At 39.7% G+C, this 24,098-nt stretch overlaps 1 protein-coding gene across 1 annotated transcript in view; it reads left to right on the top strand.

The window, feature by feature from the left end:
- The window catches only part of DDR2 (discoidin domain receptor tyrosine kinase 2), a 56,031-nt gene extending 35,680 nt beyond the window's left edge, over positions 1 to 20,351 (top strand). The window contains exons 10-17 of the mRNA XM_060774372.2: positions 1,370 to 1,500; positions 2,011 to 2,221; positions 4,094 to 4,317; positions 6,854 to 6,981; positions 9,521 to 9,712; positions 11,729 to 11,963; positions 14,833 to 14,982; positions 16,988 to 20,351. Of these exons, the coding sequence (XP_060630355.2) occupies positions 1,370 to 1,500; positions 2,011 to 2,221; positions 4,094 to 4,317; positions 6,854 to 6,981; positions 9,521 to 9,712; positions 11,729 to 11,963; positions 14,833 to 14,982; positions 16,988 to 17,122 (1,406 nt within the window). The 3' untranslated portion in view covers positions 17,123 to 20,351. The remainder of the gene's footprint in view (positions 1 to 1,369; positions 1,501 to 2,010; positions 2,222 to 4,093; positions 4,318 to 6,853; positions 6,982 to 9,520; positions 9,713 to 11,728; positions 11,964 to 14,832; positions 14,983 to 16,987) is intronic.
- The last annotated feature ends 3,747 nt before the right edge of the window (positions 20,352 to 24,098 follow it).

The raw sequence follows: 24,098 nt of genomic DNA, 5'->3' as shown, positions 1-24,098 counted from the left end.
AAACCCACCCTCCTTTTTGAGAGCCAGGCTTCTAGACAAGAGCTTCTAGCCACTGCTTAGGCATAGGCTATCTACTACTTAGAGGTAAGTGAAAGGTTACTTATTAAAATGAAGCTCATAGAATTCCTCTGATGCCATGCTGGCAGGAGGATTCTGAGAATTGTGTTATCTAAGGGCCCTTTCACACAACCATATAACCCAGAATATCAGGACATAATAATCCCACAATATCCACTTTGAACTGGGTTGTCTGAGTCCACACTACCATATATTCCAGTTCAAAGCAGATAATCTGGGATTTTATTCAGATGTGTGGAAGGGGTCTAAGATTGAATAAAATTACAACTTTATATAGTTAAGTTTGTTCCCCTTCCTTCCTTCCTTCCTTCCTTCCTTCCTTCCTTCCTTCCTTCCTTCCTTTCTCTCTTCCTTTTTAAACTATTAAAAGATCGTGAACACGTGTCACTTATTTATTTATCTCATTTATTTATTTGATATTTTTACACAATGGTCTAAACTTGGAAACTTCAGAGTAGCTAACAAATCACATAAAACAAGCAAAAAACACAAAATACTGAAATATCTCACATGCCTGAGTAATTAAAAGGCCCCTTCTACACTGCCATAACAGGAGCCCAAGGTGGCGCAGTGGGTTAAAGCGCTGAGCTCATGAACTTGTTGACAGAACCCGGGTAGCAGGTTCGAACCCGGGTAGCAGCGTGAGCTTCCGCTGTTAGCCCCAGCTTCTGCCAACCTAGCAGTTCAAAAACATGCAAATGTGAATAAATCAATAGGTACCGCTCCAGCGGGAAGGTAACGGCACTCCATGCAGTCATGCCTGTCACATGACCTTGGAGGTGTCTACGGACAACGCCGGCTCTTCGGCTTAGAAATGGAGATGAGCACCAACCCCCAGAGTCGGACACCACTGGACTTTACCTTTACTACACTACCATAACAATATCTAGTCATTATCTGATACATAAATTGATATCTGTCTATATTATTAGGGGAAATACTTTTAATTTGGAATGGTTAAGTAGCCATTAACCAGTAGATGTAATAGGCATCTAACAGGTGATGTAGTATTTATTTATCCAGAGTTCATGGAACGTCAGTCATCATAGATGTAAAGCTACCTAAAGGCAACCTGCAGCTTCCCGGCAATTTATTATCTTTGAACACTGGAAAAATACAGTCACTAACAAGAGAATTTTATAATCTAATACGCATTTACTTTTCTGTTAGATGTCAAAGAAGACATGGATCCAGAGCAACTATTGTCAATTTGCATAGACAACTAATTTGTCAGTTAAGAGTCTTGTTTTTCCCCCCATAAGTTCTCACCATCTTCTCCATATTTTGACAGATCCAACCCTTAAGGTTGATGACAGCAATACTCGAATCTTGATCGGCTGCCTTGTGGCCATCATCTTTATCCTGGTGGCCATTATCGTAATCATCCTCTGGAGGCAATTTTGGAAAAAGATGCTGGAAAAGGTACGACTATAGAGAGATGCAAGGCATGTCTGAATTATGAACATAATGTGAATTGAGTAACATGCCAAAATAAATTTCCAGCTCAATGGTTGTAGTGGCTGAGTATAAGGCAATGCAGAGCATTCCCCATTCCTGCACACCCCAAGCAGCAGTTTCTTGAAGGTGTTTATTAAAAAATAAAATAAAAATCTGGGAAACTGGTCAGCTAAGTCTATTTTGACAGTTTAGTACTGATGAATAATGAGAGGCAATACTAAAGCGGTACCGTTACTCTGGTTCTGTCTACTCTGTGTTCCTCACATATCATGAATTCTATTTTCACAAGGAAAATTGACTCTTACATTGGAGCTACTTTTGCAATGTGACTTCATTTACATGCTCATCAAACAGTTCATCAATATCAAATTACTCTTTATAGGAGATTGTGTTATTTATATCTTTTTTCTTCCAGTCCTTCTTTCTACTGCCTATTTTGTTGTGAGGAAAATCCTGTTTTCTCTTCCCTTCCAGGCCTCTCGACGAATGTTGGATGATGAAATGACCGTCAGCCTCTCTCTACCCAGTGAGTCAAGTATGTTCAACCACAATCACTCCACTTCTTCCAGTGAGCCTGAATCCAGTTCCACATACGACCGGATATTTCCCCTTGGTCCAGACTACCAGGAACCATCTCAGTTGATTCGCAAACTGCCTGAATTTACCCCGAAAGAGGAAGAGGCAGGTCAGAACTTGGAAAATCTTTCCAAAATCTGGAAGATACTTCTTTGATTTCATTCCTACATTTGCTGTATCACCTTGATGTGATGAATTTGGCTTTAGCCCATGGAAGTTTATGTTAAAATAAATCAATTAATCTTAAAGATGCCACACAGCTATTTTTCCCTTTCCCTTTTATTCTGAAACAGATTAACACAGTCTTTGCAAATTGTCCTGATTTCACTTTCTGATTTTTTTAAATCCACCCAAATGGTGAATCAGCTTGAAATGAAAATTTATAGCAATAGCTGGACATCTTAATTTGGCTCAATTAGCACGAATATTGAACAGGGGCAATTAATACTTCCCGACTAATATAGCTCAGAGAATGGATAATTCCTTGTTATGCTAGTTTCAGTTTGTATTCAAAATAGCATAATTGTGATCAATAATGAAATCAACATGTCTTTTTGCACATCTGGCATGGAATTCACAGTTCAGAAGTGAAACTTTGTATCCTTGGAGTGACACCAGGAAACACTATATAACAAATTTTTTAAAAAAAACTGTTCCTGGCTTAAACGTGTTATTTCCTGTTTAATTGTGCAGTACTTACTTTGAAAGTAGTTTTTATACACCAAAAACTTTGTTTTTGAGGCTGCCACAAACTATGTTGAATTGGTTGAGACTCTATGAGATATTCATTAAAAATATAGCAAAATGTGCTGCAGGATGTCCCGCAAAAACAAAGTTTTTGTAGTTTAATAAACTTATCCCATGTTTTTATGATAGAACCAATTAGGAAATGGCATTTATAACTCAGGAACAAAAATCATGTTACATAGTGTAATCTGCAGGAGCTTTCTCGTTTGTTTAGACTCTGGGTATATGTCAAAAACATAACATTGAAATAACAGACCTAAGAGAGTAACTTCTGAATACAACAAGGTAAACCATAGCTGAAGGAACAAATAATACAAAATAGAAGGGTTGTGGAGGAGCATGAAAATTTGAAAGGAATAACTAGTAAAGTTTATAAGATAATAATTGAAATAAAGGAAGGAAAAACAAAAAATAACATCCTCAAGGAGGTCTGGGAAGAAGATTTAGGGATAAAAGTAAATGAAACAGAATGGCAACAATTGTGGAGACAAAGATATCTAAAAACTTATCAATACGGGTTAAAGAAAATTATTACAAGTTAATATGGAAATGGTACCTAACACCAGTAAGAATAGCAAATATAAATAAAAACTATTCAAAAAATTGCTGGAGAGGATGTCAAGAATCAGGAACATATATACATATGTGGTGGCAATGTAAATGTGTAAATAAATTTTGAGATTTCCCATTTTATGTCTCTAGATCTGTACATAGTCTTTCTTTCTCTCTCCTACATATATTGATAAAATGGTTTCCATTCTTCTGAGAATGTGTTCAATGAATTATCCTTCAACAATATTGTTAATTTGTCAATTTCTATTATTTCCCACATCTTTAGTGTCCAATCATTTACATTTAATATCTCTCGTTTTCCAATTTTGAGAAAATACACTTCTTGCTGCTGTTAACATGTACTGCAGTTTTCTCTCATGTTCCTTTCTTATTCGATCATCCAATAGTCCTAGTAATGTATGTTCTAGCTTGAAGTTGATTCTTGTTTTAATAATTTCTTGGATTACTCTATTAATTTGTTTCCAGAATTTTTCGGCCTTTTTTTCTTTATACAAAATTTGGAAGCCATAAAATACCAATAAAAATAACAACAGTAGAAAAGAAGCAGGTGATAATAGAAAGGGTTTTTTAAGGCCTCATATACTATTTCTTTTTTGCAGTTCCTTTTCTCCTCTGACATCCCTTGGCTGAGTTTCTTGTGTTCTGTAACTTCTCTTCATAGGTTGCAGTGGTATTACTAAGCCGGCCTTGCCGAGTGGAGTTGAGGGTGTCCCTCATTATGCGGAGGCAGACATTGTGAACCTACAAGGGGTGACAGGTAGCAACACCTATTCTGTCCCAGCCATCACCATGGATTTGCTGTCTGGCAAAGATGTGGCTGTGGCTGAGTTTCCCAGGAAGTTGTTGACCTTCAAGGAGAAGCTGGGAGAAGGCCAGTTTGGAGAGGTGAGAACCTGCTGAGTTTGTATATCATGCTTCCCCAAAAAGTTGCAGCTCAGTGTAGTTTCTAGGTATGTGTATGTGGAGCTGTCCTTTAAGACAACCCAGAAACTGCATTTAGTGCAAAATTACCAGACCCTTATAATGTCTGTTTTAAAAAGACTGTACTGGCTAACAATATGTTTGTAATCTAAACCCAAGGTACTGGCAATGATATTAAAAGTCTTTGTGAAGTGGGACCTTGATACCTGAAAAATCAAGTAGCTTATATACCCCTCTATGACAGCCAAGGTACAGGCAGTCCTCGAGTTACAAAACATAGTTTTTTTATTGTTTTAATATTAATTCTACACTGGAGTAAATTCTCATGTTATAGTACTCAATGTGAATATATAAAAAAAAATAATCCACACGATCATTGTTTATTATATGTGAGTCAGTATGGGTGCATGTTAATGTCAGAATTCCTTGACTTAAACAGTAGAGGTTGACAGCTTTTCAAGGAACTCAGCATGGTTCAGCATGATTCCATTGCGCTAAAACTAATCTGTGACTTCAAGCCATTTCAAAGCCCTTGAGGCTGAATCAGTAAACTATAAGGTGTACAGACTTTGACTTCTTATCTCAGGAAGCAGACTCCTCAATATGACTTTGTATCTGATGGTTGCTCACCTGTTGCTCTAGAGCAGAGGTCCTCAAACTTTTTAAACAGAGGGCCAGGTCACAGTCCCTCAAACTTGGAGGGCCGGATTTTAATTTGAAAAAAACATAAATCAATTCCTATGCACACTGCACATATCTTATTTGTAGTGCAAGAAACACTTAAAAACAATACAATAATTAAAATAAAGGACAATTTTAACAAATATAAACTTATTAGTATTTCAATGGGAAGTGTAGACCTGCTTTTGGCTGATATAGGATTGTTGTTGTGTGCTTTCAAGTCATTTCAGACTTAGGTTGACCCTGAGTGAGGGCCGGGTAAATGACCTTGGAGGGCCGTATCCGGCCCCCAGGCCTTAGTTTGAGGACCCCTGCTCTAGAGGCTATGAAGAAACATGGGTTTTTAAAAGTTATTAACTATTAAGTCAACAAATTCACTTGCTAAATCCCTGACCTCCTTATAGAGAAGGACTTATGAACAACTACAGGTTGTTTAGAGAAGATGGACAAGATTTGTAATTTCTATGTATCTATAACCACAAACTGCGTATGAATGAAACTCTTACTCCCTAAAGGATGGAACGTAGAGTTTCTTTCCTACAAAGCCCTGAACGGTTTGGGATCTGCCTACCTGCGTGACCGCATTTCTGTGTATGAACCCACGCAATCTCTTCGATCATCTGGAGAGGCCCTGCTCTCGCTCCCGCCCCCTTCGCAGGCGCGATTGGTGGGGACGAGGGAGAGGGCCTTCTCTGTGGTGGCCCCCCAACTCTGGAACTCACTCCCCAAGGATATCAGACAAGCCCCCACATTAGCAGTCTTTAGGAGGAAAACATGGCTATTCCAGTGTGCCTTCCCTGAATAAGGAAACAATACCCTGCTCTGATTAATTCTCTGCAATTGTCCTCAGAAGCACTTTACTACCTGTTGGGTTGGTCTCCCTACATTATCTTTTAAAACCCTCCTGCTTAGATACATCCTACCTCTGTTTACGCCCAATGTTTATTTTAATTTTTTTAATTTATTACATCTGGCCCGGCCATAAGATTTTAAATTCTCTGTGTTATTGTTTATATGTGAGTTATATTAATTGTACTGTTTTATTTGCTTGCTGTTTTGTTTTTACTGATGTGTTGTTGGGCTTGGCCTCATGTAAGCCGCCCCGAGTACCCTTGGGGAGATGGTGGCAGGGTATAAATAAAGCATTATTATTATTATTATTATTATTATTATTATTACTGCTAGATGCCTCTCCCAGGGCAAAAACAGCCCCTAGCCTCAGTCTTTCCTAAGGTGGCGATCCTGCAACTTAAGGCCTAATGAGATTTTCTTCTTTTGCAGAATTATTTTTTTTAGATTTGTTTCTGGTTCAAAATAGTTAAGAAAACTTGATATTTCATGACACTATTTTGTGACTTTTTGTATAATTGTAATGTGTTGCCATCATGAAATATACGGCTTTGAAACTGGGTCCATCATTTTGAAACACAAAAATACTAAGAAACTTCTCTGGAGGTCTTTGTAACATAGGTCTGATAGTGACTGGGTTCTCTTGTTGGCTCGCTCTACTTAATATCATTGGAATTCAGTAGAGGGAGTTGTTGTGTCTCTAAGGCTTCCTTTAATGTTTAAATCAGCCATAGTGGAGTGATAAGGAGAAGATCTGCTTGAACAAGGAATTTCACAAGCAGCTGTGACCCTGACATTGGCAACATATATTAGCTATGTGGTTCTTCATACAGAGCTGAAAATAGAGATGGAAGAAGGAGGCTGGGTGGGGAATCATCCTGGGTTCGGTTTTTGTACTTTAGCTTTTCACTCTGTGGTACGATTAATAAATTTTCTGTCTGATCAATGCTGCTTGTTTCATTTCCTCTAGGTCCACCTATGCGAAGTGGAGGGGATGGAGATGTTTGTGGACAATGGTTCTGTTTTGGATGCTGACCTGAAGCAGCCTGTCCTACTGGCTGTGAAAATGCTGCGAGCTGATGCCAACAAGAATGCCAGGTGCATGAGAGATCTCGAATATGAGAGGGAAACAGCTATGGTATTCTTAGGGATGGTCACAACAGGCTCTTTAACCCTAAAGAAAACTCTCCCCTTCTGAAGATGCCAGTCACAGATGGAGGCAGAATGTCAGGAGAAAATGCTGCTAGAAGACAGCCATACAGCCTGGAAAGCACACATCACCCAACTCTCCCCTTGTCTTTCATATAAATATGCCATCAGATGAACACTGAATGCTTTTATCCTTGCTTATTCCCTCATTATTTAAGCAGAAATGTTGCTTTTAAAAAACCAGTAAAAATCACATGCACTTCATGAATTAGACTTATCTGAACATTTCTTTTTCTTACTAAAATAATTCAAAAACAGTTGCAAAATCTCTCCAGGAAGGAGCGAGGGAATAATTTATATGTACTAACCAGTTGGTGGCCATCAACTTTCCCCCATCTCAACATATTTATTAATTTTTAATTAATTTTTCAAAAAAATGTAACTTAATTCCACCCAATTAAAAATTATTAAAAACCCAGGCACTGGAATAAAACAAATGTAACAAATAATCCTTTAATTTTGTCTCCACATAGTTTTCCCCTGCCCCATATCTCCTCTCTTGGGGAAAAAATAAAATAAAAAACCAAACTGACTTCTCCCCTCTGACCACCCTTCCCAAATGTAAGGCATCTAATATGCCAACAGGCAGTTCCCAAGTTACAAATAAGATAGGTTCTGTAGGTTTGTTTTTAAGTTTAATTTGTTTGTAATTCAGAACATGTACACCGGGAGCCCACGGTGGCGCAATGGGTCAAACTGCTGAGTTGTTAAACTTGTTGCCCGAAAGGTCCCAGGTTCAAATCCAGAAAGCGGCACAACTTCCACTGTCAGCCCCAACTTCTGTCAACCTAGCAGTTCGAAAACATGTAAATGTGAGTAGATCAATAGGTACTGCTCTGGTGGGAAGGTAACGACACTCCATGCAGTCATGTTGGCCACATGACCTTGAGGTGTCTTCGGCCTAGAAATGGGGATGAGCACCACCCCCAGAGTCGAACACTACTGGACTTAATGTCAGAGGAAAACCTTTACCTTACCTTTTACCTACATGTTTTAAGTGTAACTCCAGCTATATATTATACATATATAAGCTTTGGCTACCATAGGGAAGGGCAAACACCCCTGTAGTGTTTGTTTTGCTGTCCGTGCCCCTGTACAGAAAAGTTCACCTCACTTTCTGTCCCTGTGAGAATTGGATTTTTGAAAAAAATTGGCTTCTTGTGGAAACAAGGACTGGCAATAAAGCTTCAGTTGTGACCCCTTTTCCCATGGTAACTCTTTCGGAGTGAATTTCCCTTCCAAAGTGTAGATTTCTCTCACTTCCTGTAGTTTCGCCCAATTCTTAACCACGAGTCATTTATAAGTTGGATGTTTGTAACTCGGGGACTGCCTTACTTCTATTAGTTGTATCAACTTTGGCTCAATATAAACAAATATACCAGTGTTTAAGATTAATAGACATCAGCAAGTAATATTATTGTGACTAAAATTCAATTCTTGTAATTCCATTCATCATCTCAAGATTTTTAATTTTTTTTCAAAATATTTTTGAACTATGGATGGTTGAATCTGTGGATATGAAGGGCCAAATGTATATGCAAATACAGGTATTCCAAAATAATCAAAAATCCAAAACCTTTCTGGTCCAACATTTCAGATACTCAACCTGTAGCTGTTTCTTAATCAATAGAGGTGTTATAATCTGATCCTTCTCCTTCATTTTGAAATGGGTTACTGACTGCAACAACCAAGTTCTTCAGTTTCCACTTGTGTTGAAACTGAAGAACTTGTGTATGCTTAGCATTATAAAGGAAGTTTCAAAATAATGGACTCAGTTTCAAAGTTGTATATTTCACGACAGCAAGATAGTACAGTTACACAAAAAGTTAAATAGTTTAATGAATTATCAAGTTTTACTACTTTGAACCAAAAATACATCTGAAAAATAATTCTGCCAAAGGAGAAAATCTAATTAGTCCTTTAATTGCAGGACTGCCATCTTACGAAAGACTGAGGCCTCTTCTACAGTGCATGTTGGAGTGAAAGACTTCTTGACATGTTCTCTTATTGATAACATTCACAAATACATACGAACACATGTGAAAATACATATATACACTCTGCCTTACAAAACTCTTGATCTAGTTTTCTAAGAGGCAGAAGCTTTATCTTCACTGTCTTCTTAGAAAACATATTCCACATCACTGACAATGGGAAAAATAAAATCAAAGTAACTTTTTCCCAAACTTAAGATGTCACAGTAGTTTAAAAATTCTGGTTGGTTTAAAAATTCACACAGTAAGAGGTATGGAGAGATGGTAGGAATAAGAGGATGAACATGTCTAATGTAGTTTGATCAGGTGCTGTGTTCATGTCAGACAAATTATTTGAATCGGGCACTTATTGATCTAAAACCTCTACTGTTAAAGTATGCTGTAGCACCACTAATGCTTCTTCTATATGATTTGTTTTGTTTTCTATTTGGAAGGAATGACTTTCTTAAAGAGATTAAGATCATGTCCAGATTGAAGGACCCCAACATTATCCGGCTGCTGGCCGTGTGTATCACTGATGACCCGCTTTGCATGATCACAGAGTACATGGAAAATGGTGACCTCAACCAATTTCTATCTCGCCAGGAGCTCCAGAGCTTGATAGTGAGCTCTGCCTCTGCTGTCAGGTAACCAACAAGGGTTCTGTAAATAATGACCTATATATATCTCAAGCACGGTTGGTGGGGACAAGGGAGAGGCCCTTCTCGGTGGTGCCCCCCCCCCCCGGCTCTGGAACTCCCTCCCCAGGGAGATCAGACAGGCTCATACTTTATTCTCTTTCCGGAGTCAACTAAAAACATGGATGTTCCGCGGTGCTTTTGGTTAAGCAGTCCACCAGTAATTTTCCTGTCCCTACTTTAAGTTCAGCACTTTATATCAGCCCTCTTGTGGTGTACCTCAACATGTTTTGATGACATTTCCAGCCCTACCTATTTGATTATTGCACTTTCCTTGCGCTCCTGTCGGAATGTATTGCACTCAGTGAGTCTGTACCTCAGCTATGTTCTTTTCTCAGCCATATTTTTATGCTGTTTACAATTGTTGTTTGTATTTTAGTTTTATCTGCTGCTTTTAATCGGTTAAATTGTTTTATTTGTGTGTTTTACTTGTAATTTTGGGCTTGTCTCTTGTAAGCCGCCCCAAGTCCCTTAGGGGAGATGGTTGGCGGGGTATAAAAATAAAGTTATTATTATTATTATTATTATTATTATTATTATTATTATTATTATTATTGCCTCCTGTGTGGGGCAACTCTTCCACATTATAGCCAAAAAATGGTATGCTGTACGAAAGGGCTCAAAATGGCCTCCCTGGTTAAATTGTTCCACATCCTAACTAGAAAGCACTTTCTGTCTCTGTATTCTCTGTACTTGAAGTTGCATTGGCTTTTAGCTGCCACATCATACTGTTGACTCATGCTTACCTCTTAAATCTCTTTCACATGTGCCGTTTTCAAGTAAGGTGTCACCCATCCTATATCTGTACATTTTATTCTTTTATGCCTGTGTGTAATATTGTATATTTCTTCCTTTTGGAATGCATTTTGTTAATTTTGGCCCAGCTCTCTAATCTGTTCAGGCCATTTTGGTTTGACTGTCCCTCCCAACTTGGTGTCATCTGCAAATCTGATCAGCATACCTTTTTCCCATCATCCAAAACATCGATAAAGATGTTGAATAGCATTGGTCCCAGGACAGAACCATATGGCATTCTCTCTTGGGTTGCCTATTCCATTGTTGAGCACCCCTTGGGTTCAGTTTGACAACCAATTCCCAATCCACTTAGCATTGTCTAGTTCAAATTTTATTAGCTTCTTTGCAAGAATATCGTATGAGACCTTACAAAAGCTTCACTGAAGTTCAGGAATACATAGATGTCACATTCTCCTTACATCCATATTATTAAAAACAACAAAATGGCTTTTTTGTTATGTCCAAAGCAAAAGGAAGCACAATGAAATGGCACAGCCATTGTGTACAGGTGATGGCAAAATGCTGGCAAGGGACTGAGAAACGGCAGAACTACTCAGCACCTTCTTTTCCTCAGTCTCCATGCATCCAAGGAAGTTGAGTCAGTCCATTAAAGGATGTTCTGCAATAAATCTTAAAGTTTGTTTTAAAGGTGTGACACAACTCTTAGACCCCATCCACATTGCCCCATAATGTGCCACTGAAGTTGCATTAGCCTGGCCCATCCAAACGATGCAACAGACTAATGGAATAGACCTGGAATAAACATAATAATAATAATAATAATAATAATAATAATAATAATATAGAACAAACCTGGAATAAACCTGTTCATCCAACATTATTCCAGATTTTTAAAATACCTGCAAAACATCCAGATCTTCCAGAATGATCTAGATCTTTGCAAGTATGGGGCCTGCCTTCCCACAGCCATGTTGCGCTCCCCGGGCTCAGACAAAAAGGGCTGAGTGCCAATGCTCCTGTCTACCTGTACTGATCAAGCATCGGCATGGGTGGCTATATGGTCATCCTCCAGTTGAAAAGGTGGGGTTCCCCCCAAAGTCTGGTCTCCAAATGCAACAGGAACATTTTGTGCTGTGTGGGAGGGCCCTGAGTTGTTTTGTTGCAACAGACTAAAATGGCTATTTGAAAATTCCTTCTCTGGTTCTCCAGCTATGCTGATCTGAAGCGAATAGCCACGCAAATTGCTTCTGGTATGAAGTACCTGTCCTCCCTGAATTTTGTTCACCGAGATCTGGCTACACGCAACTGTCTGGTGGGGAAGAATTATACCATCAAGATAGCTGACTTTGGTATGAGCCGGAACCTCTACAGTGGAGATTATTACAGGATCCAAGGCCGAGCAGTACTCCCCATTCGTTGGATGTCATGGGAGAGCATCCTCTTGGTAAGCATCTTGCACTTCCTATTGATGTTGTGAAGGCCAAGGTGTACTAATGCATTTGTGTTTGAGCTTGGATGTGTCTTAATTCATACTAGCTATACTTTGGCCACATACATAACAGAACAGGCTTGACTTGTTGACTATGGTTGAACTGAAAGAGGAACAAAGGACTTTGGGTGAACATTTCTGGCATTCGTGAAAGAGCCACTTTAGGTGATTTTTCTGTTACTGCTTCCTACAAATTGAAACATTTCTCCTATTCAGAAAACATTTTTCCCATTCAGAAATATCTTGGTTTTTAGGCTTGTTCCTGGGGTTATTTGGGGTGCTAATTCAGAAAATTTCATTGGATAGACCACATCAGCACTAGTTTCTTAGGGCACTTAAACACAGTACCTATAATTCGAGAGAGAATGGGTTAAAAATGGGAGTAGCCAGATGACATTTGTGCTAAATGCGCACTCAATCGCAGCAACAGAGGGAAAACCCAAAAAGGTCCTCTTTTATCCTGGTTCCAGGCAAAAAAATGGGATTTTCCCATGATTGTGTGGCCCTGCAATCATGTCAAGTTTGGGATTTGGCTCTTTACCCCCTGTGGTGACTGCTTCCTGCCTAGGCAAGTTTTTAAAAATCTCAAACAGCTCCCATGGAGACACAACTGATTTCCAGATAGTTTCAAGAGAGAAGTGGAGAGCCATTACAGGTCTCTGAAAGTGTTTATTTTAAACTTTATAATATTAAATAGATCGTGAATAAACAATTGGGAAAAGAGGGAAATCCGGCAGCATTTTTTTTTACTCCCACCATTATGCACGGGTTCGTATATGTGCATATAGTAATCTCTCCATATTTGTATTAGGATATTCTCATGCGCTCATATAAGCATCAGCACATACTGTATATACTTGAGTATAAGCCGACCCGAATATAAGCCGAGTCACTTAATTTTACCACAAATACTGGGAAAACCGATTGACTCAAGTATAAGTCGAGGGTGAGAAATTCAGAAGCTACTGATATATTTCAAAATGAAAATAGATACCAATAACATTACATTAATTGAGGATCAGTAGGTTAAATGTTTTTGAATATTTATATAAAATTGTACTTTAAGATAAGACTGCTCTAACCTTCAATGTAAATGTGCTTATGTATCCTTCCAGTAATAATAAAGACAGTAAAATAATAAATGGAATAATAATAATAGAGTGAAATAATAAATGGAATAATAACAATCATAGAGTAAAATAATAAATTTAATGATAACACTTATAAAATAAAATAATAAATGGAATAATAATAAAGTAAAATGATAACTATAATAATAACAAATAGAGTAAAATAATAAATGCAATAATAATAATAATAATAATAATAATAATGACAGAGTAAAAGAATAAATAACCTTGACTCGAGTATAAGCCGAGGGGAACTTTTTCAGCCTAAAACAAGGGTTGAAAAACTAGGCTTATACTTGAGTATATACAATAATTGAGTGATTAAAAAAAAATCCGGTAGATTTCCCCCGTCTGCCCTCCATTTTATCCCGAGACACAGACGGGCAGTGAGGATGACGGGGGAAGAAAGTCTGGGACCGGCAGGTCTGTGTGGGGACCTCCTCTGAGGTCTCGGGTTTGTTTATCCAGCATATTAATCTTGTGTTTTGCCGCTGTCTGGAAGTGCCTTGGGTTGCCTATTCCTTTATAGCAGGAGGTTGGGCTAGATGGTTCTTGTGGTTCATTTTAGGTCTATGATTCTATCATAGAGTTCTGAGTACCAGCTTGAAATTGTTATGGCTACCTACTGAAATCGAGATAAGTTATATTTCCACATAATCCCCGTCATCACGCTTGTAACTCCATCAAAACAAGATAAGACTTGTTTTTAAGAAGCCCACACTGACTTTTTCTGAGTATAGTATTCCTTCCTAAGTGCTTACAGATTGTCTATTTCCTGATCTGCTCTAGAATGGTATTTATGTCAGGCTGACTGGGTGGTAATTGTTTGAATCCTCCCCCTCCCCCCCCCCCCCTTTGAAGATGGGAAACAACATTTCCCCTCAACCAGTCTAGTGGAATGTCTCCTCTTCTCCAGAAGTTCTCAAAGCTTATCGCTAGTGGTTCTGAAATCACTTCTGCCAGTTCTTTTAATACACTTGGATGTAGTTCATCCGGCCCTGAAGACTTGAATTCGTTTAGATTCGCCAGATGTTCCTGTACTGTCTCTTTTATCTGTTTTGTGCTGCGTTTTCCATTCTGCATCCACTGCTCCATCCTCAAGTTGAGTCCTGCTAACCTTTTGGTCTCGGTGAACAAAATTCAAGGTGACTCAAAAGAATTAATAAAATGTATACACTGTCATGGCACAGTGGGTTAAAGCACTGAGCCCCCGGTGGCGCAGTGGGTTAAAGCTCTGAGCTGCTGAGCTTGTTGATCGAAAGGTCGTAGGTTCGATTCCGGGGAGCAGCGTGAGCTTCCGCTGTCAGCCCTAGCTTCTGCCAACCTAGCAGTTCGAAAACATGCAAATGTGAGTAGATCAATAGGTACCGCTCAGGCGGGAAGGTAACGGCGCTCCATGCAGTCATGCCGGCCACATGACCTTGGAGGTGTCTACGGACAACGCTGACTCTTCGGCTTAGAAATTGAGATGAGCACCACACCCCAGAGTCAGACATGACTGGACTTAATGTCAGGGGACTACCTTTACCTTTTATACACTGTCACAGCCTTGGTAGATCTGTGTGATGTTTCTCCTGTGTCCTCTTGGAGATCTGTTAAAATATTGGGATACTGCACATCTTTGGATATTTCTGTACACAATTTTATAAATATTGTACTTATTGTCCCTCCTTCCCTCCCATTTCTCCATCCAGGGGAAATTCACCACAGCCAGTGATGTCTGGGCATTTGGTGTGACACTTTGGGAGACCTTCACTTTTTGTCGTGAGCAGCCGTATTCTCAGTTTTCAGATGAGCAAGTAATTGAGAACACCGGGGAGTTCTTTCGGGATCAAGGACGGCAGGTACGGAATCATATAAATAGAAGTCATTAAATCAGAAAGGTATATAATCTGCCTAGGATGTTTTTGGACCAGATAAAGGTTCGGATTTAAATTGCTGAGCTTATTTTGAGAAAATACAGGTCCACAACATAGAGTGGATACACTGCCCCACTCTCATTGACACCACCTCAGCTGTGGGGTGGACAGAGGGGTGGGAGGGCCCTTCGCTCTCCCTCCCCACATACTGCCTTTTTTGTGCCATTTTCAGCACTGTGCGTGCCCTGTGGCCTGCAGGGAAGGCGGAGGGGAGCAGTGGACCTCCCTGGCTCAAACCCTGACGAAGCAGTCCCAAGACCTCCTCGTGACATCGCCGGGCCTTGAACTAGGGAGGAAGAGGAGGAGGCCTCTCTGCCAGCAACTGTGCTTGGGCAAGGCGGGCGAGGCCTCGGCCAGGCACAGTCACTATGACAGCCTATGCTGGCACCAGCAGCACGGCGGCAGAGGTGGAGAGGCCTTCTCCTACTCCTGCTCCCTGGCTCAAGGCTCAAGGAGGCCTTGGGGCTACTCTGCTGGGCCTTGAGTGAGGGAGGAGGAGTAGGAAGAGGCCCCTTTGCCTCTGCTGCTTAGGCCAATGCTTGAGATTAGGAATTTTTAGTTCACATACAATCAAAGAGCATTCTGAATTCCACCACCGATGGAACTGAACCAGTCTTAGGACACTACCTGGCCAACATTGAATACTGGTGGGGATGGGGCGGGGGGGGGGGGGGCTGACCCAACATGATGGTAACTGTATTTCTCCCTGCATCCAGAGGACCTGAGGTAAAGGGGAAGGTGAGATAAGATGGCCTTCTTGGTGCTCCTAGCCTCCCTTGCCTCCTGTCCTGATCCAGCACTGAGGGAGGATGGCTGTTGGTGCCTCTTGTGCTGTATCAACGGAGGGGAAGCAGGAAAGGGGTTTGCGCACATGTGCTGTGTTTTCTTCCTTTTTGAATTTTAAAGATCTTATCATTGTTTATGGGGGTTTTTTGAGTGAGGGTCATTCCTTGGGTTAGTAGGTGTGTTGTGGGCAAATTTGGTGTCAATTACTCCAGCAGTTTTGTTTTTGAGTTATAATAATAACAACAACAACAACAACAACAACAATAATACTTTATTTGTGCCCCGCTACCATCTCCCCAAGGGACTCGGTGCGGCTTACATGAGGCCAAGCTCACAGCTCATCAATAAACAAAGGCGATAACAAATAATCAATACAAAACAGTTAAAATAAACTCAAAAACAGAAAATACACAATAAGAAATAAGCAATAGCAATAACATACAGCATTTGAAACCTATGGCCAGGCCAAATGTGATAATTAAAATTTAAAAATTTAAAATGCTGGGCATGAACAAGGTAGGGTAAACTAGGATAGGGTTTTCAGAGAAAGATGAGGGCGTGCAGACAATCCTAAATCAAAGTGCATTTGAGGACATATTGCTAAGAGTTTTCCTTATTCTGGGAAGGCACACTGGAACAACCACGTTTTCAAGCTCCTTCTAAAGACTGCCAGCATTGGGGCATGTCTGATGTCCTTAGGGAGTGAATTCCAGAGATGAGGGGCCACCACCAAAAAGGCCCTCAAAACAAACAGAGCAATATATATATATATATATATATCAAAAATCCTTTTTGAACCTTTTGAAGCCATATACTACACTGTGCCCATCATGCAGCTAGTGGTTCTTGTACTTTGGAGTGCCACCTTCCTGGATATCAGTATTTCATATTAATATCACACTCTCAGCCAAACCTTACCTCGCAGAGTTGTTGCAAAGATTAGCAAACCCACTATTGCAAGCTGCCCTGACTTTTTTTGGAGGGAAGGAGAATACAAGCAAGGTAAACTGCAATAAATAAGTAGCTTGCCTTCAGGTGTATCACATTACATGCCAGAAATGGTGGCTGTCATCTTTTGATGCCTTTTAGGAAGGAATTGATTGCTTTGCCTTCAACATATCCTCTTTTCTTTTTCTGGTTTAAGACCTATCTTCCACAGCCTGCATTGTGTCCTGATTATGTATACAAGCTAATGCTCAGCTGCTGGAGACGAGATACCAAAGACCGTCCCTCCTTCCAAGAAATCCATTGCCTACTCCAAGAAGCACCTACTTCATAGTGATGCCTTCCTTTCAAACCCCAGACCTATGTTACCTCTCTTCCTTCTCATCTCTCACCTTCCAAAATGTACACTTAGAACTATGTTGGATTCACCATTTCCTTTGACACCAGAGCTGGAATTTCTATATCACCAACGGACACAAAGAAATTGGGATCTGACCACATCGATCACATAGCTACATTCAAGGTGCTGTGCTTTGGACTGGCAAAGACTGTGAAAAACAAGTATTATTATTCTTGTAAATGTTGTAGGATCTGATGTACAAGTAGATTTGTTTATAGGGGGTGTGGGTGGGGGAGCGGGAGGGAGAGAAGCAAGTTCTTTACATAAGAAAGAACTTGAAACATAACCTAAGCGTGGAACTGAGCTGGGAAGAAACATACAGGGCAGAGAAATACTGAAGTATCTACAATACTTTATGCCCACAGCTAAGTGTATGTCACAGATCTGTAGATATGTAGAATGTGGCACAGAATTTTGCTTCTTTCATTTTTATTAGAACAGGATTTTATTCCTTATTGTTATGTATATAAGCTTGAGAATGTGTGGAAAATACTTACTGACATTTCAGAAGCCAGAAGGGTTACTGAAATAAATGACTAGTGATTTTGGATAGGCCTCCGTGCCACATGATTAACCAATCCAGACTTACCTATGTAAAATAATTTTAAAATTGTGTACTGTTCTGATTGTACACACTGCACAGGTTAAATGTAAATGCAGCAGATTTGGATTACTTTGTGCACTTTTTTCCTGTTGATGTTCTACATGAAATACCAGGTGCTGGTTTGATCCCTTGAACAAATCTCCGGATTCTGGATCAGTGGACTCCTACAAAAAACAATTTCTGATGTCTAACTGTGAGTGATGGTTACTGCCCTTGCGCCTTTCTGCTTGACTTCCAGGAACATGTGATAGAAAATGGGATGCCCTAATCAATAATAGGAGTTTGTGATTTTAAAAATCATAAAACCTTAAAGAGTTGGAAGGGGCCAGAATGGCTTTGTAGTCTAACCCCCACCATGCAATAAAACACAACTGTCAGTTTAATGAGATAGATACAGAATCCACTACCTCTCTGAAGATACAAAATTCACTACCTTCTTAATGTTTAGGTGAAATTACTTTTTTTGTAATTTGAATCTATTGGTTTGCGTTCTAGATTCTGAAGCAGCAGAAAACAAACTTGCTTCATGTTCTACATGACATTCCTTCAGATATTTAAAGATAGCCATCATGTCACCTCTCAGTCTTCTCTTCCTCAGGCTGAACATATTTAACTCCCTGAACATTTCCTCGTATTAAGGCTTGGTTTCCAGACCTTTGATCTTCTTGATCTCCCTTCTCTAGACACATTCCAGCTTTCCCACGCTGAACATATTTAACTCCCTGAACAGTTCCTCTTATTAAGGCTTGGTTTCCAGACCTTTGATCTTCTTGATCTCCTTTCTCTGGACACATTCCAGCTTGTCACTGTCTATCTTGAACTGTGATGCCCAGAAATGCAAACAGTATTCTAGATGAGGTCTGAACAAAGCAGAATAGAGTAGCCTCTTTGTTTCCAATAGTAGTAGTAGTAGTAGTAGTAGTAGTAGTAATTGAACTGCAAAGGTTCTGGTATAAACCAGTACAGGTGGTCCCAGTGGTAATCGGCACATTGCTTGCTGTGCCAAAAGGTCTCAGCTGGCATTTGGAAACAATAAACATTGGCAAAATCATGATCTGTCAACTGCAAAAGGCCACCTTACTTGGATCTGTGTGCATCATTCAAAAATATATCCCACAGTCCTAAACACTTGGGAAGTGTTTGACTTGTGATTTTGTTATACGAAAACCAGCATATATATTTTCCTAGTTCCAACAGACTTCACTACCTCTGAGGATAGATGCAGGCAAAACGTCAGGAGAGGATGCCTCTAGAATATGGCCATATAGCCCAAAAAAACCTACAACAATCCATGATGTAGTGGTTTGAGTATTGGACTATGACTTTGGAGTGAGTATTGGACTCTGACTTTGGAGTGAGTGTTGAACTACGCCTTTGGAGTCATGGGAAAGTCACGTTCTTTCAATATTCTGAATAAATCTTACTGAGAAGCCCTCATTATACTTTTGTCTTCAGGTCACCTGTCAGAAACAACTTGAAGATACACAACAAAGTGACACTTTCTCTTTCCAGGCAAGATGCACGGAGTTATTGCCACTGCAGCCTGATTACCCAAATGTGCCGATTCTTAAGGATGCAGCAGAAGGAAACAATCATAAGTGTGCTGGCTGAGTAGCCTTTGAGGCAGAGCTTTGGATCAACAGATGTGTCTTAGAAACTATAATCCAGGAAGGAACAGCCCTGAAAGCATAGTTCTGAAAGTACTAGGAAAATAACGTATAGACTTTTGCACTGATAAGAGAAAAACAAGAAAGGATTAATGAGAAAGCATCAGAGAGATTGCTTGTTCCTTAGAAAATCAAGGTCAGTTCAATCTATGTTTTGACTGGGCTGAGATAAAACTCCCTTCCTCCACTTCCTATCCAGAATTGGGTGGATTAATGCCATTCTGACGCATAGTATATTAGTAGTTTTTGCAAGAGGTGATTGAGCATTCTCCTCCTCCTCATCTCTGCTCTTCATTTTCTTGGAAACTGCTATGAGGAACTTTCAATCATACTTTGTGGGTCTTCTTGACCCGTCTCCCTTCCTTTTCCTTTTGTCACTGGCCAACAATAAAACAGAGTGAACCATATTAGCAGTACTTTTTTATTTGATTGTAAAGCCTTGGGAGGCTGGAGCATTTCGGTTATTTTTCTCATCTGTTTACATTTTTAGATGTAAGTCTTGTACTTCACTTTAGACAGAGGCAAAATAATTTGGCTTGTTTCTATGTTTCTGGCTCAGGTGCATTCAACTCACTTGTATCTTGTAAATAGATTTTACATCTACAACAGATTTTTCTGGTATTCCACTTTACCATCTTTGGGCCGACAAACTACAAGGGCTGTTTATCTTTGGAATAGGCAGGTGGGATTGGGTTGGTACTCCTTTCTTTCACCCGTCTTTTAATAAAGACCCTTACTTACACATGAATAGAAGAGTATACAAGTAAGGAAGAAGTATAGCTCCTTTTTTATTTCTAGTTAAGAGATTACAATGAGGATTGTATGTGTGTGACCTCTGTTCTTAGAAAAATACCCCAAATTTATCATGATCATAATAAAACAATGTGCTTAAGCCTGCTTGGTCCTCATTGGGAATCTATTTTCTATAACTCACAAAACCGCAAGTCGCTTCTGGTGTGAGAGAATTGGCCGTCTGCAAGGACGTTGTCCAGGGTATGCCCAGATGTTTTGATGTTTTATCATCCTTGTGGGAGGCTTCTCTCATGTCCCTGAATGGGGAGCTGGAGCTGATAGAGGGAGCTCATCCGCACTCTTCCTGGATTCGAACCTGTGACCTGTTGGTCTTCAGTCCTGTTGGCAAAGGGTTTTGGCCACTGTGCCACCGGGGGCTCCCCATGTTTGCAGTTTCTTGCAGTTTCTCAAGTCACTCCTGACACGACCAAAAAAACCCAAAAAACTAAACCAGTGCTTGTGCTTTGTCTATCACAATATCTACATTCAGCATCACAATTTTACAATTAGACTCTTGGTTTTGACAGCTCTGAAGTCTATCTGGAATCAGGCTTGAAACGCTGTAGCTCCCCTACAGCATAACACCTACTTGTCATCATTTCTCATTTATCCACTGCTATCTCAGTTTATCTTCTCCCTTCTTTAGTAGTTACTCCTCCACTGGTTTGAGAAGAGGAAAGCAAAGCCAACTGTCTGCTAAAGCGAGGGAAGATAAGTACAAATAAACAGCTGGAGAAAGGAGGCCTGCAGTTCTATTATCTTTCTCTGATTTCTGCTGGGAAGTGTTAAAAGTGATCATCAGTCACAGCCTGACGTATTCTTTGCAATGGTTGTAGTCTGTTGGCAAAACAAAGAGAAGTCATATAACACATTTCATAGAATCATAGAATAATGATTCAGTTATTCTAGCATGAGATTTAGGTGTACTCTGTAAGAACAGAAATAAAAATTGTACAAGCTGCCACGGAGAACTTCCAATTTGTCCATTGTTTACAAAAATATTTCTTCCGCATTTAGTCCTGTTTTGCGTGTGGTTGTAGATGGCTTCTCTTGTGCCCTCTCAACAGTAAGTGATAAAATCTCCGAAATAAATTATAGTGAGATACTTTTGAGCAGCCATTGAATACAATAATGAATATCGACTGCACTGTGTATCTTGGGAGGTTGCTAGAAATGGCAGTATTGGTTGGTTTAGAACTTGGCGATTTTTTAAAAATCTGACCACCATTTTTGTTGTCCCAGACTATTTTGTCCTAGTGTCATATGAATAGGAATCCTGTAAAACACAATGTTGATTGATGGTTTCTTGTATGTGGACCAACCTATTAATAACAACAAGGGCACTTCCTTCTTTAATGGTGACATTAAGATTACTAGGTTCTTGTGGGTTTTTTCGGGCTATAGAGCCATGTTCTAGAGGCATTTCTCCTGACGTTTCGCCTGCATCTATGGCAAGCATCCTCAGAGGTAGTGAAAAAACCCACAAGAACCTAGTGATTCCAGCCATGAAAGCCTTCGACAAGACATTAAGATTGTTTGGTGGCTTTGGACAACATTATATTCTGTATGGGGTGGTAAATATGGGGTGTATCTTTTCATTATCTGTTTTGGCATGATAGGAGAAGCACTCTCTGTAGAAATCCAATTCCAGAATCTCAAACTATCTTGTTTACATAATAAGCAATTATTGCTATCCCACTTAAGTTAGATTAATACAGAATGGCAGCCATAGAACCATATCCCCAATTCCACCTGATGCTCCTTCTTTCCAGATTACTTCTCTATGAGATTGTATTTGGGATTCAAAATCTCATACAGTTGACCCTCTGTATCTATGGATTCTGCATCTATGGTTTATGTATGTGTGTATTCAACAAAGAAAATGAGGTTTTTCCATTTTTGTATCAGGGACAGTATTTTGTGACACCATTGTATATAATGGGACCTGGGCACCCACAATTTTTTGTATTTACAGTGGTCCTGGAAACAAATCCCAGCAGATATCAATGCCCCTTGTAGTACAGAAATTATATTTTGGACCACATAGGTCTGCTATTTTAGGAGAGTTGTGTGTTTATTGTAGTTTTGTTTCTTGTATCATCCCTATCCTCACGATTGTTGACACTTTCAAACAACTCTAAAACCAGGTAAGGCAAGAGTGCCCTTTGTAGAATATATTCTGATTCCTCTCCTGCAAAAGTTTTATGCACAGCTAAATTAGTCCTTAAATATTTAATTATCTGTTAAATATGTTTATGTACTATGTAATAAACTAATTAAGATGAGAACATAATATTGGCCTTGTCACAACATCCATGTTTCAGTTGTTCCATATTTTATGAGAGATTTTGTTTTTAGTCCAGAACATTAAGAATGTATTTGAGATGTTCACAAGTGAAATGTGGCAGTCCCTGAGTTACAAACATCTGACTTACAAACGACTCACAGTTAAGAATGGGGGTGAAACAACAGGAAATGAAGAAAACTACCTCTAGGAAGAAAATTCACCCCTGAAAGAGTTATCATGAGGAAAAGGTGTCTCCACTGAGGCTTTATCGCCAATCCTTGTTCCCACAGCAAGCCACATTTGTCAAAAATCCAGTTATTACAGAGACAGAAAGTGATGGGAAATCTTCTGAACTGGAGCTCAGACAGCAAAACGAATACCACATGGGTATTAACCCCTATACTATCCAAAACTAAAATATATTTTTGGCTAGACTTACACTGTACCAGAAAATGTACCTTTTCTGACTTACAAACAAATGGAACTTAATAACAAACCTACATAACCTATCTTGCTTGTAGCTTGGGGACTGTTTGTATACACATCAGGCTGTTTAATATTCATTTGTAACATGATGTTCATTCAAAAATCAATCTTTTGAAAATGAAGCTTAAATATAAATGTACAGCTTTCCTTTCATTTATTCTCTGTAAAGCCACATTGAATTGTTCTTATCAGTTGATATGTAAATAAGAATCTTTTTAAAAAATACACTTTGTTGCTTGTGTAAAGTAGAAGAGAGTTCTGTCATTGGCCAAGCTGGACAATCTTCCTTGCACAACAACATGGAAGAGTCTTCTGTTTGGCTTCTTGCTCTGCATAGAAATAAGAGGGGATACACACTCTCACTGAAGGCAAGTACAATCAAGCCTCAAATTCCAGAAAAATCAAGACTGTGGTGGAGGCTCCTTCTTTGGAAGCTTTTAAACAGAGGCTGGATGGCCATCTGTCAGGGGTGCTTTGAATGCAATATTCCTGCTTCTTGGCAGGGGGTTGGACTGGATGGCGCATGAGGGCTCTTCCAACTCTATGATTCTAAGATACTGTTAGAATGGGTTGCTGAGTTTTTCGGGCTGTATGGCCAAGTTCCAGTAGTATGATCTCCTGATGTTTCGCCTACATCTGTTGCAAGCATCCTCAAAGGTTTGTTCAGAGGGCTTTCGGAAAGGAGGCCAGTGGAGTGTGTATGTATATGTCCAGGGTGGGAGAAAGAACCCCTGTCTGTTTGAAGCAAATGCCTGGCTTTGTTTGAGAGGTGTTAACTGGCACTTGATTGTTTGCTGTCTGGAATTCCCCTAAATGCTAATCAAGCTTGCTAATTGTAACATTCACACATGTTTCAAACTGACAAGTGTTCTTTTTCCCACCCTGATGACTCCACAGATATATAAGCCTCACTTGCCTAGTTTCTAACAGACCTTATAACCTCTGAGGGTGCCTGCCACTGATGTGGGAGAAACACCAGGAGAGAATGCTTCTGGAACATGGTTATACTGCCCGGAAAACTCACAGTAACCCAGTGATTCTGGCCATGAAAGCCTTCAATGACTGTTGGGATAG

The sequence above is a fragment of the Anolis sagrei genome, chromosome 4 (genome assembly GCF_037176765.1).
Source record: "Anolis sagrei isolate rAnoSag1 chromosome 4, rAnoSag1.mat, whole genome shotgun sequence".
Lineage (NCBI taxonomy): Eukaryota > Metazoa > Chordata > Lepidosauria > Squamata > Dactyloidae > Anolis > Anolis sagrei.
This window is presented reverse-complemented; position numbering and strand designations above follow the sequence as displayed.